Raw genomic sequence first — 16,248 nt, 5'->3', positions numbered from 1 at the left:
AGCTATCTCCCCAGCCCCTCATCATTTTCTTAAAACTAAATACAGGGCTGCAATTGTGGCTCAATGATACAGCACTTGCCTAGCATGTGTGAGGCACTGGATTCAATTCTCAGCACCACATATAAATAAAACAAAGGTGCAACAACAACAAAAATATGTATATATATATATATATATATTTTTTTTTTTTTTTTTTAATCGAAATCCACCTTTTTCTGTGAGTTTTTATGCCAAACTCCAAGAGATAGTGTTACAAATGCACTCCATAACTGCCTGTCCAGCAGAATTAATCTGAAAATCAGGATGCTTGCTTCTAGCCCAGGGTAAAAAATTGATAGGGTTGTAGCTACGGGCCAGACATTTGGAGGTTAATGATTTTTATATACATTATTTCATTTAATCCAGCATTACATTTGTAGGAGGCATTCCTTTTTAAATGTCTTTAGATTTCATAAGTAACTTGCCCAAATTTGTACAACTTCAGTTTGTAGATTACTAGTGTGCATGTTTCACCATTTCCACACATCCTCCTTTCAGAAATAAACATTTCTCTATTAGCTAAAGCAATCAGGGATGTTTATTTTCTTACCAGTCCTTAAACAACCAGTACTACACTTTTCCTCTCCAGCCCTAGAACATGTTGAAGTATGCACAGGTTCTGAGAAGGATCAGATATTTCTTCCATAATAAATAGGACTACTGGTTTTAGATAATGCCACAGTAACCAGGGTACAAAGTCATTTCTTTCAGCTTAGGATCAAATAAGCACAAGCCACTGCACCCACTTCCAAAGGCTTTATTGGTAAATATGCTTTAGAAAAGAATGATCTACTCTATCTTCCAAGTCAGTGGAATGAACAGCTGTGATCAAGGACTCCTCTGGTTGTGCTGACGGGGACCCTGCTTTGACCATCTCTATTCATAGACCCAGTCATGAGCACAAGACTTGTAGTCAACCAATTCTTCAGGCTTAAACCATAGGCTGATCTCTTTTTCAGCGCTTTGTATGGAGTCACTGCCATGAATGATGTTCCTAAGAAAGAAAAGTTACTAGTTATCATGTTTTAAAATGCAAAAATCTAACTAATGGTTACAACAAAGGACAGCCACTGCAGAACTTTTCAGCCAAATTTCCACTTGATGCAGCAAATTATATACCCCAAAGTATTTTTGAAAACGAACTATAAAACTATGAAGATGGCCAGGCATGGTAGCACATGCCTGTAATCCCAGAGACACAGGAGGATTTAAAGTTGGAGACCAGCCTCAGCAACTTAGTGAGGCCCTAAGCAACATTGTAAGATCCTGTCTCAAAAAAATAAAAAATAAAGGAGTGGGGATGTGGCTCAATGGTCAAGCACCCCTGGGCTCAATCTCTGGTTTAAAAAAAAAAACAATGAAGGTGCTATTCCAAGAGCTGAGGCAAGAGGATTACTTAAGCCCAGGAGTCCAGGACTAGCCTGGGTAACAGCAATACCCCATCTCAACAACAAAGTGACTGTAAAGATGCTTGATGAAAAAGGTTAATTGGTTCAACTATATTATACTTTTAAGTTTTCCCCCCTCAAAAAGTACTTCTAGGACTGGGGATATGGCTCAGTGGTAGAGTACTTGCCTAGCATGCATGAAGCCATGAGTTTGATACCCAGCTGATGCTGCAAAAATATTCCTTCTCAAATTTTGAAGCATATAGAAAAAGTCAAGCTTACTCTAGAACAAAACCTTAACTAGATGTGATTTATTTTTTTGCAGGGGGCTCAGGGGGTGCAGGTACAAGTCTTACTAAATTGCCAAGGCTGGCCTTAAACATGTAATCCTTCTGCCTCAGCCTCCTGAGTTGCTGGGTTTGCAAGCAAAGACCACTGCACTTGGCCCTCACCCCTTTTTCTTTTTTTTTTAATCTTGAAACAGGGTCTCGGAAAGTTGCTTAGGGCCTAAGTTGCTGAGGCTGGCCTTGAACTTGTGATCCTCCTGCCTCAGCCTCCAAGGTCCCTGGGACTACAGGCTTGCACCACTACACCCAGCTACACGTAATTATTCTCAAGGACCATTGCTGCTACTCTTTCTTGGATCACTGATCTGTAAAGTCCAACCATGGAATGCATGTTTATTAATAACAATCCCTTCATTCCACTTGAATCTCAACTCTACGGTTTTTGTATAGATTTTGTGCCCATGGATGCAATGCCCCAAATACAAAGCTTGGCAAGGCTAAAACCCTATGAGGTTGTGCCACAGTAACTGCCATATGAAACTCCCCTGTGTGGTGACTTGGTTAAAATTTCGAGTAACCTGGGGAAGTAGCTATGCATGAAAGTTTTTATCCAATAATAATCTCCATCTAATTTAAAGTTCAGATATTTTGAAAAATGGAATATACCCAAAACATTTGCTTTATACTCCATTTAAGTGAGTAAAGTCATCAATGCACCCCAGGAGTTAAAGTCATCGACACTATCCCAGGACTTACCTGCCAACTTGAATGCAGAAATCCCCTCGAATGGTACCTGGTTTAGAATCTGCTGGATTTGTCTCCCCAAGCATCACTCGGCCTGTCTTCACCACATTCAGCCCCTCCCAGACCTTGACCAGAGGGGAAAGGAATTATAGCAACAGATCTGCTACTCAGGAACATTCAGGACAAATACCCCTACCTAAGAGCACACATCAATTAGACCAATCAATGATAATCCCACCAGAGAGCAGACGCCTATGTGACAAATTCTATTCCAAAAATAGGATCCAGACACAGTCTAAACTTAGGGGATTTATAGAGCCACAAACAGAAAAAAATAGTTGAAGAAGGGGTAAAGTGACAGCAAGAGATGGTAAAGGTTGATTTAAAAGGGAAAGCATTCCAGGGAAAATAGGAGGGAAGTCATGCCAGGGAAACAGGAAGTGCTCTTTCTCAATTTTGGCTCCTCTCTATTACACCCTCTACTTTTGTTCACTCCCAACTGAACATTAATGCCATCTGGAAATGCTTCATCTCTAGCATAGGATTAGAGACTTTTTAAGTATGTATTACATACTTAAGTTCAAATTTTTCATAAGAAAATTTTAGAAAGTATTTAAGTCTACGAAACATGGTGAAAAACACCTGATAAACCTAAGAAATCTGGTACTTTTTTTTGTTGGCAGTGAGGCTAGCCCTGGGGGAATTTACCATAAAGTGTCCTTTTTTCCTAAAGTCAGATTCCTTTTCCCTTCTCCTCCCAAACTCCTAGTTAATAACTCCAGCAGGACCCATTTGTAAAAGGAACAATTTTGGGTGGGGTGTCTAAAAAAAGGAACAGGTAGGCACTTAGCAATCTCCCTGGTCGTCTTTGATCCCCAACAAGCACTCACCATAGCCACCACTGGCCCTGAGTTCATGTACTTCACCAGCCCTGGGAAGAAGGGTCGATCTTTCAGGTCAATGTAGTGCTGCTTCAGATGGTCCTCAGAGGCCTGATATTCAGAGGGTCCAGTTAGGAAACAAGCTGTAAAGGTTCAAGTATGGCTCCACCCCATCCTCTCCCTCATCAATGGGGCAGGTTCCCTACGAAGTGAATTTGCGGGTCATCCTTGTCCAGGGGCCATGCTAATCTTCTTTGTATCATTCCAATTTTAGTATATATGCTGCCAAAGCGAGCACTCGAATTTTTTTTTAAAAGACTGGGGATGTAGCTTCATGGTAGAGTGCTTGCCTAACATGCATGAAGCCCTAGGTCCAATCCCTGGTACCCCAAAAAAATAAAAAAGGAGAAAAAAAATTTTAAGGGGACTGGGGATAAAGCTCAGGGGTAAAATGCCCCTGGGTTCAATTCACAGTACTAAAAAGAAAAAAAAAAAAAAAAAAAAAAAGGAAAAGAAAAAAAGAATCCTAGCCAAACCATGCAACTGATGCCATTTTAGCAGAAAGACTTCTGACCATAAAGACATCCTTGTCAATGACATTATGGATTTTATAATCCTAAACAGACGGCATCTGAGGATCCAGACTTAAGAAGTTAAATGTTGGCTGCAACTGAAGGATAAGTCACATGGAAATCACATGAAACTCCTGTGGCCTACCGAGGAGGCCCTTTTAATCATTTCAGATGATAACAGAACATTCTCTTCTCTGATGAACTTGGACTTATTAAGTTTTCAGTACTTAACCCTTCAGTATTGGGGTTCAGATCTGTGTCCCAAATCTGAAGTGGGAAATACAGTCACTACCCCCTGTCAAAGGATGAAAGCTGCACCCAGAACCTGTCATCCTCAAGTAGCAGGCAAAGTACAGGACTGCAAACCTCCGGCCTGTGCGTGGGTAGACCCGCGTGCGCCCGGAAACGGGCCCCTGGCTTCCTCCACTCGCTGCTGCCCGCCTGCGACAGTCGGGCAGGGCCGCGGTTCTAAGCCACCTGGACGCTCCGAGGGAAGGAAGCCGGCCCCGGGCAGGAGTCATGTTACCTCCGCTTAACCTTCCCAAGGGCGTCGGTCCTCCCCGAGCATCGGGAAAGGGTCAGAGGGCCATGGCAGCCCTGGGGAGGGGTCGAGGGCAAAGGGCTTCTCGCGCGATCGCAGTCAACCAAGCGGACTCCAACCCGGAAAGGAGACGCAGACTAACCGCTGCGGGGAGGGCAAACACCGCGTCCGGGCGGCCGAGTGGGCAGGGAGCTAGGGAGCGTTACCCGAAGGAACTTCATGGCCACCAGCCGGAACCCCTTCTGCTCGAAGCGCTTGATGATCTCGCCCACCAGGCCGCGCTGCACGCCGTCCGGCTTGATGGCGATGAAGGTGCGTTCGAGGTTGGCCATGGTCCTGCGGGACCCGAGGCGCAGTCAGGGCCGGGCGTCCGCCAGGACGCAGCCCCACCGGGGCCGCGGCCCGAGTCGGGGAGGCCACGTGGACGCCCGCCCGGCCACCCACCTCCCAGGCCTTGGGGACACGTGGCTTCCCGGACGCATCCGCCCTGCTCCTGCAGGCGCCGCCACCCCTCTGCAGTGCCCCAAGGCCGGCGCAGGGGAGGTGCTGGGGACCCGGCTCCGACCAGCGCGGTGCTGCGGAGGGCCGCGGGCGCGTGCAGACCGGGGCCCGGATCCCGCGGCGAATCGGGACAGAGTGGTGGCGGAGAGCGCACACAGCCTTACCCGGGAGCTGCTGGACAGGCGGTGGATGTGCTGCGAGACCGAAATCTGAGCGACCACCCGACCAGGGAGCCAGAGGAGGAGGAGGAGGAGGGGCGGGGGCGGGGCGCGAGACGGCCACACCCCGGAGGGCGCGCCGCCCAACCCGGGGATGCCCGGCCGGCCGGACGCGGCTGGCGGCCTTGTCCCCGCCCAGCGACCTGCAGGTGCACGCCCTCGCCTTGCGGGAGACTACCCGAGTTACGAGGCGGGAAGTGATTTGTCCCCCTACTCCAGAGCCTCCCCAATCAAGACTGCTCTTGTCTCAGTGCTTCCTGCTTCCACTTCTCCGCGGCGAGAACGTGCGGCTGGTCTTGAGTTCTCTTCCCCTGTCAATTCCATCGACTTTCACCCTCTGCCCCAGCGCCTGCGTCCACCTGATTCCCCTGCCCTCAGGCGCCCCCAAGTCTTTATCCTTACCACCTCTGAAAGTCAGCCTTCCCTTCCCCACCCCTTTGCTTAAGCCCTGGTTAAGCCCTGGGCCTCACTCATCCGCGTCCTCGCTTCTAGCCGCACGCACGGAGTCTCTCTCAGCACCCTCCTCTGAGGGCCATCTGCTCTAGTCTCTGTACCCTGCCCTCTGTACTCCTTGGGAAAATATTGCATACCTTTCGCTATATGTCCCTGGTTGCCTGTCTCCGCACTACCTTCCCACCCTCAATCAGCTGCCCTGTTCTCACCCAGCTCTACTGTGTGGTCAGGTTCAACCTGAGACACACCATAGCAAGAGTCTAGAGTCTCATAGATCTCAGACCTGTCGACTTACAAACAGTCCCCCACTCCTGTCTGGCAAACCACACACCCTTCTTTTTCGGGTCCTGACGACGAAATCACAGAGTGCCTGGACAAACCTGATGACCCAGCCAGCTGCAGGTTTATCTTAGCTGGCTTGAGCCCAAGTCGGGGCCTGGAACCGTCTCAGGCACTGATTAAGACATTTAGATTGTTGCCCCAAACACAAAAAAGCTGACTCAGGTCCTGAGCCAAAATTCCTTAAACCCTCATATGAGCTCCATACCATGACCCCTTGCTGAGAACACCCCTTTCCTCTCCTTGTCTGTCTCAAGGAGGAGCTGCAGCACTCTTAAGTTTCCCTAATAATCTTTGGGCTCCTCACCCTGGCATTTAGTGCTTCTTCTGGAATCCCAATAGGCCACATCCTTGTAGGAACTCCCCTGCCACCCTTCTTGGGGTGACTCCAGCCCTTTTAATCAGGAGAAAGCATCCCTTTTTGGTGGTCCCCTGCTTCTCTAGGGAAGTCTGTAAGCCCGCCCCTCAGCGTCCCTAACACTGACACCAGTATGGCAGCACTCCCTGCCCTGAGATGGTGTGAACCTATGTGCCTCCTCCCAGTACAGTGAGCCGATCTCACTAACAGCACTTATCACCTGTGACTGACCAAATGGGGTGACAATCCAGGTCTCTAGTTACACCTTATCAGCTTCCCAAACCTCTAGTGGCAGAGCATCAACCCATAATACATTGACAATAATTGTCATTTGCTCTCATTTCGGGGCAGGGTTTCCTTTGACCTTAATCTGAAGCACACTCTTATTTAGATTTCCTCTTCAGAGTTACCAAATGTCAAACTGTGGGTAAGAATCTGGAAATGTCACTGGGCATTTTTCTGAACAGTGGAGAGCTATTTGCCCCGTGACCAGATCACTGATATCTACCTATAGTTCAGTACTAACCCTCTCCAACCCATCTCCTTTCCTTCCTGGAAAGAACTTTCTTCACAGGAAGCTATAGCAGCCTCCCTGCAAAGGTTCTGGTAGGTCCTGGAACTGTCATCCCACTCCCTAAAACAGAACATGCTTTGCATGAAACAGCCTCCAGCTGCCCCCAAAGAAGGTAACTCTTATCCCAACCATCCTCCTCCTTCTTTCCCTTTCTCTCTATTGCTTCTACCAGCCAGGTGAACAATACCAAGCAAGAGACCCTGCTGAAGTTTGTGACAAAAATCAGTTGCCCCTCAATTTTCATTCTCAGTTTCTAGATCACTTTTTTTTCCAGCTCACTTTTTTTCCAGGTAGAACTTCTGAGTTTTACTTGAGGACAAGTTTACTCAAATAAAAAGGATATTTTCCAGTTTCTCTTGTTAGCTAAATGCAGCCATATGACTAAGTTCTAGCCAATGGAATGTCATGGTAAGTGAAAGTACTTCACTTTTCTTCCTTTGTTTTTTGTTTGTTTAGTTGGGCTTTTTGGTTTAGGGTTTTTGTTTTTGGTACCAGGGATGCTTTACCAATGGGCTACATCCCCAACCCAGACAGGTTCTTGCTAAGTTGCTTAGGACCTTGCTAAATTGCTGAGTCTGGCTTTGAACTTGCGATCCTGCCTCTGCCTCCTGAGTCTGTGGGATTGTAGGTATGTGCCACCGCACCTGGCTCTTTTTTCTTGAGACAGGGTATCACTATACAGCCCAGGCTGATCTTGGACTACTATCTCCCAAGTAGCTGGAACTACGGACACACACCACAGCACCCAGTTTGAGTTTTACCTTTAAAAGTAAGGGATACTCCTTTCATTTCCCTCCCCAACTTTCTGGAAGCTGGCCCTAGGGGTAGTAATCCATATTGAGTTGGTTAGAAAGAACTGAGTCCCTGGGCGACCTCAAGGTTCAGAGCCTTACCACCAGCACCATCCCTAATGAACAGCTTGGATTATAAATTGGAATAGAAGTACATTTGTGTCTTATCTCTCATAAAGCAACCAAATTAATATCCAAATAAGTATAAGCTACTTAGATTTGTCCCACTTTATTTGAGACCATCCCAGGGATCTAGGCTTACTGTCCAGAGCTTCTCTGAGTTTTCTGAAATAGTTACAACTTCTCATATTTCTGAAGAACAGGATAGATATCTTTTATTTCAGATGAAGCCTCTGTATCCAGTAGAATCTCTGTGTTACTGGGAACTGAACCCAGGTGTGCTCTAACACTAACCATAACTCTAACCATAGCCTCAGCCCTGTTTTATTAGTTTTTGTTTTTTATTTTGAGCAGGGTCTCACTAAGTTTTTTAGAGTCTCACTTAGTTGCTGAGGCTGGCCTCAAACTTGTTATCCTATCTCATCCTCCTGAGCTGCAGGGATTACAGGCGTGTGCTACCACACCTGCTTCATCAGAAGCAGGTTTAGTTTTGACAACCTAACAGATCCTCCATAAATGCTTGTTGACTGGCTCTGTGCCAAGAGTGGATGGAATGCAAGAGATGAGGAGATAAACAGGCAAAGAGAATGCCTGTGTGTATGTGAGATCTTCAGGCCTATACAAATAATTTATATAGTATTTACACTACATTAGCTCAGATGGTCCAAAAAACACAAAAAGGAAAAGAAGAATGCAAAGCAATACAGCAATACAAAGTAAACAATTCAACTAATCCTATGTTGAGATGAAACAGTTTAATCTGATGGTAGCACATAATACTGTACAGGGAGCACTCACAGCTCCAAGAGTTTCCCTCTAGATTATAAGGAAGTTCCAGAAATAACTAGATTTGCTACAGTCTGGTCCCCTGCCCATGGGAATGGTGGGAAGTAGACAGGCAAAGCATGGTGGGGCTTGCCCTCCTGTCACTCGTAGATCCAGTCCTGTGCACAACTCTTGTAATCCACCAGTTCCTCAGGTTGAAACCACAAGCTGATCTCCTTCTCTGCACTCTCCACAGAATCGCTGCCATGGATAATGTTCCTGAGTGGGGAAAAGATGGCCACATTACCAAGTCAAAAAGATTTAAGCCCAGAAACCCATCATATTCCCAATGCCAGAAAGTCTAGAGCCACAGTAGCAGCAAAGCCAAGACTCCACACATTTTAGACCATGTATCAAAAGAAAAAACTCACAGCTGCCATTAACAGATGGATGAAGAATGACCTGCCCACACCCAGGCCTCCCGGCAACAAGGAGGCAAGCAGCAACAGCCTTCGGGGAGGCCTCTGGCCAGGTTCTATACTTTCTACACTGAGGCATAACCACAGGATGATGATGACCAAAGACAGCCCACAAAGTCAACCACCAACTCTACAGGATGACAGTGAACTCTGATTTAAAACTGACCTGCATGTGTCATCAGGTCTACCTCCAGCCTCAGAATTCTTGTGGCAACTCAGACTTCAGACTAGAGTAAAAAACACCATATCCCACCTGCCAACTTGGATGCAGAAGTCCCCACGGATGGTCCCAGGTTTGGAATCAGCAGGATTGGTCTCCCCAAGCATCACTCGGCCTGTCTTCACCACATTCAGTCCCTCCCAGACCTCGAAGGACAAAAGAAAATGTGGTCAAGGAAGAAACCCAATCTCAGCAGAAAATCTGGCAACTATTAATTCAGAAAAAGTCCCCACTGAGATGACGTTCATTCACTAAACAAGTATTTATAGAGCATCTATTTGTTACTGGTCTCCCCAGTCCTGCCTTTCTACAATCCATTCTTCTTCTTCTTCTTCTTTGTTTTAGATTTTGATAGGCCTTTATTTTATTCACTTATTTATATGTGGTGCTGAGAATCGAACCCACTGCCTTTCGTGCCTAGCAAGCGCTCTACCACTGAGCCACACCCCAGCCCCTCTACAATCCATTCTTTTTTTTTTTTTTGCAGTGCTGGGGATTGAACCCAGGGCCTTGTGCTTGTGAGGCATGCAGCACTTTACCACCTGAGCTACATCGCCAGCCCTACCATCCATTCTTGACACAGCAAATGGTGCAGCTTTTTTTAAAGTGCCAAGTGTGAAAACTCCCAGCACTGCTGAAGAGCATGGACAACACAGCCTTCATGCTGTGGCCCCTGCCTGCACCTCTGATCTCATCTCTTCTTTTTGGGTGGGGGTACAGGCGACTGAACCCAAGGGTACTTTATCACTGAGCTCCTTCCCCAGCCCTTTTAATTTTTTATTTTGAGACAGGGGCTTGCTAAGTTGCTGAGGGTTTCACTACATTCTGAGGTTGGCATCCTCCTGCCTCGATGTCCAGAGTTACTGGGATTATAGGCATGCACCACCACATCTGGCTCTGAACTCATCTCGACCATGGATGTGCAAAAATTACTTAACATTATTCAGAGGATAAAGGCCCAGTGTGGTAACCATGTGAGCCCCACAGATATCTATAAACCACCCAAAAGTACATGACATCTAACAATAAATAATCTTTATTTATTGCTAGAAGAATGAATTAGAATCTCTCCCACTTCAAGGCTGGTATGTGGGAACAAATTAAGTAAGCTAAAGAGCAAGATCTTATCATTCAGATCTTAGCTTGCAAATCACATTCCTTGACCATCCAATCTGAAGGGATCACTTGCTCTCACATCACCCAGTTTGTGCATATTACTATAGCATTATATAAGCCTTTATATATATTGGCTTAGTAATATACATATATGTATATATTTTTATGTATGAATGAATGTATAAATACATATTTCTTAATTTCTTTATTGTCTTTCCACCCCTACCCCCTTCAAGAAATGTAGGCAAAGGCCAGGAATATAGCTCAATGGTAGAACACTAACCTAGCATACCTGAGGCCCTTGGTCTGATCCCCAACACTGTAATTTAAAAAAAAGGAAGTGTAGGCAAAAAGAGGTATGAAAACAGATACCCATTTTGTCCCATTCATGGCTATATCCCCCCGTCTAGAAGAAAGCCTGGCATATATAGAACAAGCAATACATACTTGGTAGTCATAGTGCAATAAACAAGAAACAATCTCCCTGCCCTCCAGGGTTTTCAAACAAGCAGGTCTCTCCCCCTTCCTCTTGGCCATGGTCTTCAGCTCAGTAAGCAAATGTATCTTTTCTTTGGTGCGTCAGAGAGCTGACTCCCACCCTAACTGCCCATTCCTGCCAACCTGAGGTTTCTCTGAAGCAACAAGACCCTAGCATCAGATGCAGGAATCACAACCCTCACTCTTCTCCACTTCCAACTGAGTCATTCACATCAACAGCCACACAGGCACACTCACCATGGCAACCACTGGCCCTGAGTGCATGTATTTCACCAGGCCAGAGAAGAAAGGACGGTCCTTCAGGTCAATGTAGTGTTCCTTGAGAAGGTCTTCAGAAGCCTTATTTCAACAGGACAGAAAATAAGAACTAAGAACCCCAAAACTGTCTAAAAACAAACAATTTAGTTATTCCTCCTCACCCATCCTACTATATAAAACATGAGCTCTTAGCTCACTGATTTGTATAACAAATACATTCTCATCTTCAGTCATTTTGGGGATTGAACCCAGGGCCATACTCTGCCACTGAGCCACATCCCCAGCTAACTGAATACATTCTCTACACTACCAGAGGGGAACAGTGACAGAGACTAAAATGCTTCTGCAGTTTTGAACCAATTTTCTCCCTCTAGGCTTTGAATGATCAGAATAAAATAACATTACACTGAAGGTTAGCTGTTAGCGGGACAGTAGATTGGTGCAACCACTTTGGAAAGCAGTATGGAAATTCCTAAGAAACTTGGAATGGAACCACCATTTGATCCAGGTACCCCACTCCTCAGTTTATACCCAAAGGACTTAAAATCAGCATACTACAGTGATGCAGCCATGTCAATGTTTTGAGGAATTCAATTCACAATAGCAAAACTATAGAACCAACCTAGATGCCCTTCAACAGATGAATGGATAAAGAAAATGTGGGGCTGGGGAAATAGCTCAGCTGGTAGGGTGCTTGCCTCGCAAGCACAAGGTCCTGAGTTCGATCCCCAGTACCACAAAAAAAAAAAAAAAGGAAAGAAAATGTGGCACATATACACAGTGGAGTATTACTCAGTCTTAAAGAAGAATGAAAGTATGGCATTTGCAGGCAAATGAATGGAACTAGAGAATATCATGCCAAGTGAAATAAGCCAATCCCAGAAAAACCAAAGGCAGAATGTTTTCTCTGATAAGTGGATGCTGATTCATAGTGGAGGGTGGGTAGGGAAGAATGAAGGAACTTTGGATTATACAGAGGGGAATGAGGGGAGGGGTGGGACAGGTGGGGATGGGAAGGACAGTACATTGAGACAGACATTATTACCCTATGTACATGTATAAAAAAAAGTTTTCTTAAAATATTTATCCCAGTCAAAAAAAAAAAGATAATGAAGAAAATAAATCAATAAAAGTTAAAAAAAATTAAATGTTAGGGAAACAAAAATACAATGACTTCCCACTCCCAGAACAGACATCAACAAACATGGGAGAGGGAAGTCAGGGAGGTAGCGTGGACACTCCATAGGCAGCGAACTGAACCAGGCCATCTCCCAGTGATACTTAACATTATTCAGAGGGTAAAGGTCCATTGTGGTGACCATGTGATCCCCACTGATATTTATAAACCACCCAAAAGTATATGACATCTAACAATAAATAATCTTTATTTATTGCTAGAAGAATGAATTAGAATCTCTCACACTTCAAGTTGGCATGCGGGAACAAATCAAATTAGCTAAAGAGCAAGCCATCTGCTTAGTTTTAACTCAACTTGGCTGTCTTCTCTGCCATTGCACCTACGCTTGCTGAGAATCTCAGAAGGCCCCGAGTTTTAATTCTATTAACTGGTTCCAAATATCTGTACTTACAAAACACATCATAGGCATTTTTTTTTTTTTTTTTTTTGGACAGAGGGAGAACCTCAAGTCATGACAGCAATTGTTCTTTCCATTCTTTACCAAACCTACATCCTTAACAGGAAAAGTCACTGTAAAACAGAAAAATGTTTGACTTAGGAGTCAGAGACCCAGGTTAAAAATCCCAGCTGCATCACTGACTGTTCTATCAGGCACATTTACTTAACCTCTCCACGCCTCTTCCCCCTCACTAACAACCACAAGAATGGGAGTAATTACCTCTCAGGGTTGTCATGAGGGCTAGAGGGAAAAAAATAGGTACCCAGTACAGAGTAAATACCTGATTAACAACTCATTCAGTTCGTTTTACCTTCAAAACTAAACTTAATATGCAAACCCCTTGTTTGTCCATCAGCTGACTCTCATCATTCCACCATGCTCTCCCCTCAGCATTAACAATCTACCCCCTTCCAAAAATATCACACAGGAAGAAAACTGCAAATCAAGCTAAATTTAAAATGCACTAGGGGGGACCAAAATTGATTCCTTCAATAGGAAAAAAAATATTGTCTCCTAATTTATTTGAGAATCTGAATCCTCATCTCCTGGATCTGTTTGAAGAAGGGTTCTTGGCTAATCCTTTGAATTTATTGAAATACTGCTTTTAGGTGTCTTGTAGATATATTTGCTCTCTGCTATGTCAGGAGACCACAGTCTTCCCACTAAAGCGCCAGTGGTTCCTGATATATGTTGGACACTAAGCAGATAGTAATTGATGGTGCAAAGATTTTCTTGCTGAAAAACTTGCCTCAAAAGGGGAAAAAAAGTTCTCTAAAATTATCTGCTTAGGAAGCTAGAGACCAGGAACCCAAACACACCCAGGACTATGTCAGAAATTACAGTGCTACAGTAATAATGTGGAGTTCTATGTTGCTAAGGGGAAAAACAGACTATTTTTGCAAGTCCCAAGTAACTTGTTTTGTTTCCTGAGTTAGCTAAGATGCTAGGTCACTGAGGGGTTTCCAGGCTTCAAGACGTTCGTTTATGGTCAGCCTACCATGGAGAAATCTAAAAGGAGAGGGGGCAAACAGAAACTAATCAGGAAGAATGAAGTTTACTTACCTGCATTAATTTCAAACTAACAAGACGGAATCCCTTCTGCTCAAAACGCTTGATGATCTCTCCCACAAGACCCCTCTGGACCCCATCAGGCTTGATGGCAATGAAGGTGCGCTCATTGTTGGCCATGGTCCTGGAGATAGGCAGGTAGGGGAATGAAACAGCACTAAATCTCCTGCCTGCATTATCCTTCTCAAGCGGATTACCCCATAAAGCTGGTTTAAATCTGTCATATCTACTCCAAGTTTCTCTGGTTAAAAAACAAAAACAGTTCCTCCCCGTTTCCCTCACATACATATATGAACTAATATCCCAAAGTGGGGAAGAGTCTAAAAGCAGAGACTATAATTTCTAACCCACTTGATTTAACACACTTCTATTAATCATCTACTGTATACCCAACATTGTAATGGAACCAAGGTAGGGAATGTACAAATAAGATATGATCTTCCTCAATAATCCAGGCTGGAGAAAACGGTACTGATGTGGTTTTACTAATATGAAAGTGACATATGGTACAAGTCTGTAAGAAATACAGTTTGACCTACTGCTATAGCCATGGTATTAGAACTGGAAGAGGTTTTAGAGAATATGTCATGTCATCCCATGGGGAAAGGAAGCCTGGAGAGCTTCCACTCCAGATCCTTCCTTTTACAGAGAAGACCTGCACAGGACTGTCCCACAGGATGAGAAGAGGAGATTCCTCACCTTCAAAGACAATCCTAAGGGGATATAGCAGCCCCGCCTCCTTCTTCCTTCCTGAACTTGAGTTAACCTCTTAAACAGAGAATCTTAACACTGTAGTCCAACTTTCTGTTTGTGTGTCTGCCTCCCTGCAGGTCTGTGGCCTGCAAACAAGGCTGATTTACTCCTGTATCTGTCTCTGGTACCTAGCCATAGGTATAAAAAAAATAAAAAATAAAAAATAAAAAAAAAGGAAATAAAAGCAAAGAAAATGCTTTCAATGATAACCACTCCACCCTTCCAAGAAAGAGACAAAGCCCAAAGCCTAGCCGGGCAGCCTCCTAAGGAGTGTGGGACAAGCATGGATTAAAGGGCCAGAAACGGTACCTATGAAAGTCCCTTCACACTTACTTAACCCTGGCACACACTGCTGTCATTCATTCATTCAGCAAGCACCTCCTAAGCGCCAACTGTGCCCAGTACCGTACTGGAGGAGAATAAGGCACAGCCCCTGCCTGACGGGAAAGGCAGCACCGACAAAGAAGAACCCACGTAGCGTGGGAACTGTGCTGACAGGTCTGCACCCGTCCACAGATGCTCCCTCGCCCTTCTCGCCCATCTGATCCCCCTCGCCACCTCTCGGAGCAGAACCCACCACTTCACTAACCCTCTTCATCTCCCGACCCCCACTTCCCCAGATCTCACCCCTTTCCTTTACCCTCAGGAGCCCAACCCCTCTCAGCCCTCCAGCCGCTTGGGCTTTGACTACCGCTGCAGTAGCCGGCACCGGAAACGCACCCCGGCCCCACGTGGTTCCCAGCATCTGACACACGGAACGCTTTTGCGCAGATCCGCTGCAGGAGAGCCCTTTTTGCAGAACACCGCTCGCCCACGCCTCCTCTTGTGAGTAGGACGTCATTCTAGGGCGCAACCTTCCGGTGTTTAACTTCCTGCCCTAGTGTTTTTCGGGCTCTTCCGTCAGACTGCCATCTGTTTTTTTTTTAACCCTGATATTCTGACTCACTTCCTTCGTTCGCAGGCAAATTGGCTTCCCGAGAGGTGGCGCTCACACTTTGTATGATGTTCGAACCAGCATCTGACCCAGAGGTGGACTTGTCTCGCTTCTGCTTTACGTTTATTCACTCCTTCCAGCCTGTCAAGCAATAAAATGATTTACTGAGTGCCTACTATGTGCCAGGCACTATTCCAGGTCCTGGGGATAAACAGTATGCTCGCTTCTGGTAGGGTCGAGAGGAGTGGTAAACAAGAAACAGATAAGCAAACCAATATGTAATACTTTGTGTTATGTAAGTGCTGTGAAGAAAAAGCTGAGCAGGGAGAAAGTAAGGGTCAAGGAAGTGATAATAGAACAGACCTGGTGACTATCTTAAGAACCGAGAACTGTAGTGAGCATTGCGTGGTAGAAAACGCGTTTGGAAAGGGTCAACATTATGTTGTAGCAAGCCAAAGGTTTTGTCAGTCATGACGTCATCATCATCTATATAATTTTTTTAATTATTATGATTTCTATGTGAAGAATGAATAGGTAGGGGAAAGCTACAAAAGTTGTATCAAGAGTGTTTTCAAAAAAAATGTCATTATAGACAAAAAGAAAATGAGCCTTGACATAAATTAACCTCAGGCATTATACAAAATTCACACAAAATGGTTCATCAATTTAAATGTAAAATATAAAACTTTTTTTTTTTTTAAACAAGGCTGGGAC

At 45.0% G+C, this 16,248-nt stretch overlaps 2 protein-coding genes and 1 pseudogene across 6 annotated transcripts; all 3 read right to left on the bottom strand.

The window, feature by feature from the left end:
• Window positions 1-776: 776 nt before the first annotated feature.
• Nme2 (NME/NM23 nucleoside diphosphate kinase 2) lies at window positions 777-5,278 on the bottom strand. The gene is made up of 5 exons (XM_047545903.1): window positions 5,118-5,278; window positions 4,659-4,788; window positions 3,349-3,450; window positions 2,471-2,583; window positions 777-1,033 (listed from the first exon to the last, which is right to left on the bottom strand). The coding sequence occupies exons 2-5, from the start codon at window positions 4,782-4,784 to the stop codon at window positions 916-918; spliced, it is 459 nt and encodes a 152-aa protein (XP_047401859.1). The 5' UTR covers window positions 4,785-4,788; window positions 5,118-5,278; the 3' UTR covers window positions 777-915.
• LOC124981481 (uncharacterized) lies at window positions 3,524-3,637 on the bottom strand (annotated as a pseudogene).
• Window positions 5,279-8,224: 2,946 nt separating the features above from the next.
• On the bottom strand, window positions 8,225-15,417 carry LOC124980396 (nucleoside diphosphate kinase A). Of its 5 annotated transcripts, none has more exons than XM_047545904.1 (6): window positions 15,228-15,325; window positions 14,547-14,728; window positions 13,842-13,971; window positions 11,122-11,223; window positions 9,304-9,416; window positions 8,228-8,850 (listed from the first exon to the last, which is right to left on the bottom strand). In XM_047545904.1, the coding sequence occupies exons 3-6, from the start codon at window positions 13,965-13,967 to the stop codon at window positions 8,733-8,735; spliced, it is 459 nt and encodes a 152-aa protein (XP_047401860.1). In that variant the 5' UTR covers window positions 13,968-13,971; window positions 14,547-14,728; window positions 15,228-15,325; the 3' UTR covers window positions 8,228-8,732. The 5 variants fall into 5 exon arrangements, with proteins under 5 accessions (XP_047401866.1, XP_047401863.1, XP_047401861.1 ...); XM_047545906.1 differs by having other exon boundaries at window positions 15,241-15,322; XM_047545910.1 differs by lacking the exon at window positions 14,547-14,728 and having other exon boundaries at window positions 8,225-8,850; window positions 15,321-15,417.
• Between the last annotated feature and the right edge of the window lie 831 nt (window positions 15,418-16,248).

Source organism: Sciurus carolinensis, chromosome 3 (genome assembly GCF_902686445.1).
Source record: "Sciurus carolinensis chromosome 3, mSciCar1.2, whole genome shotgun sequence".
Classification (NCBI taxonomy): domain Eukaryota; kingdom Metazoa; phylum Chordata; class Mammalia; order Rodentia; family Sciuridae; genus Sciurus; species Sciurus carolinensis.
This window is presented reverse-complemented; position numbering and strand designations above follow the sequence as displayed.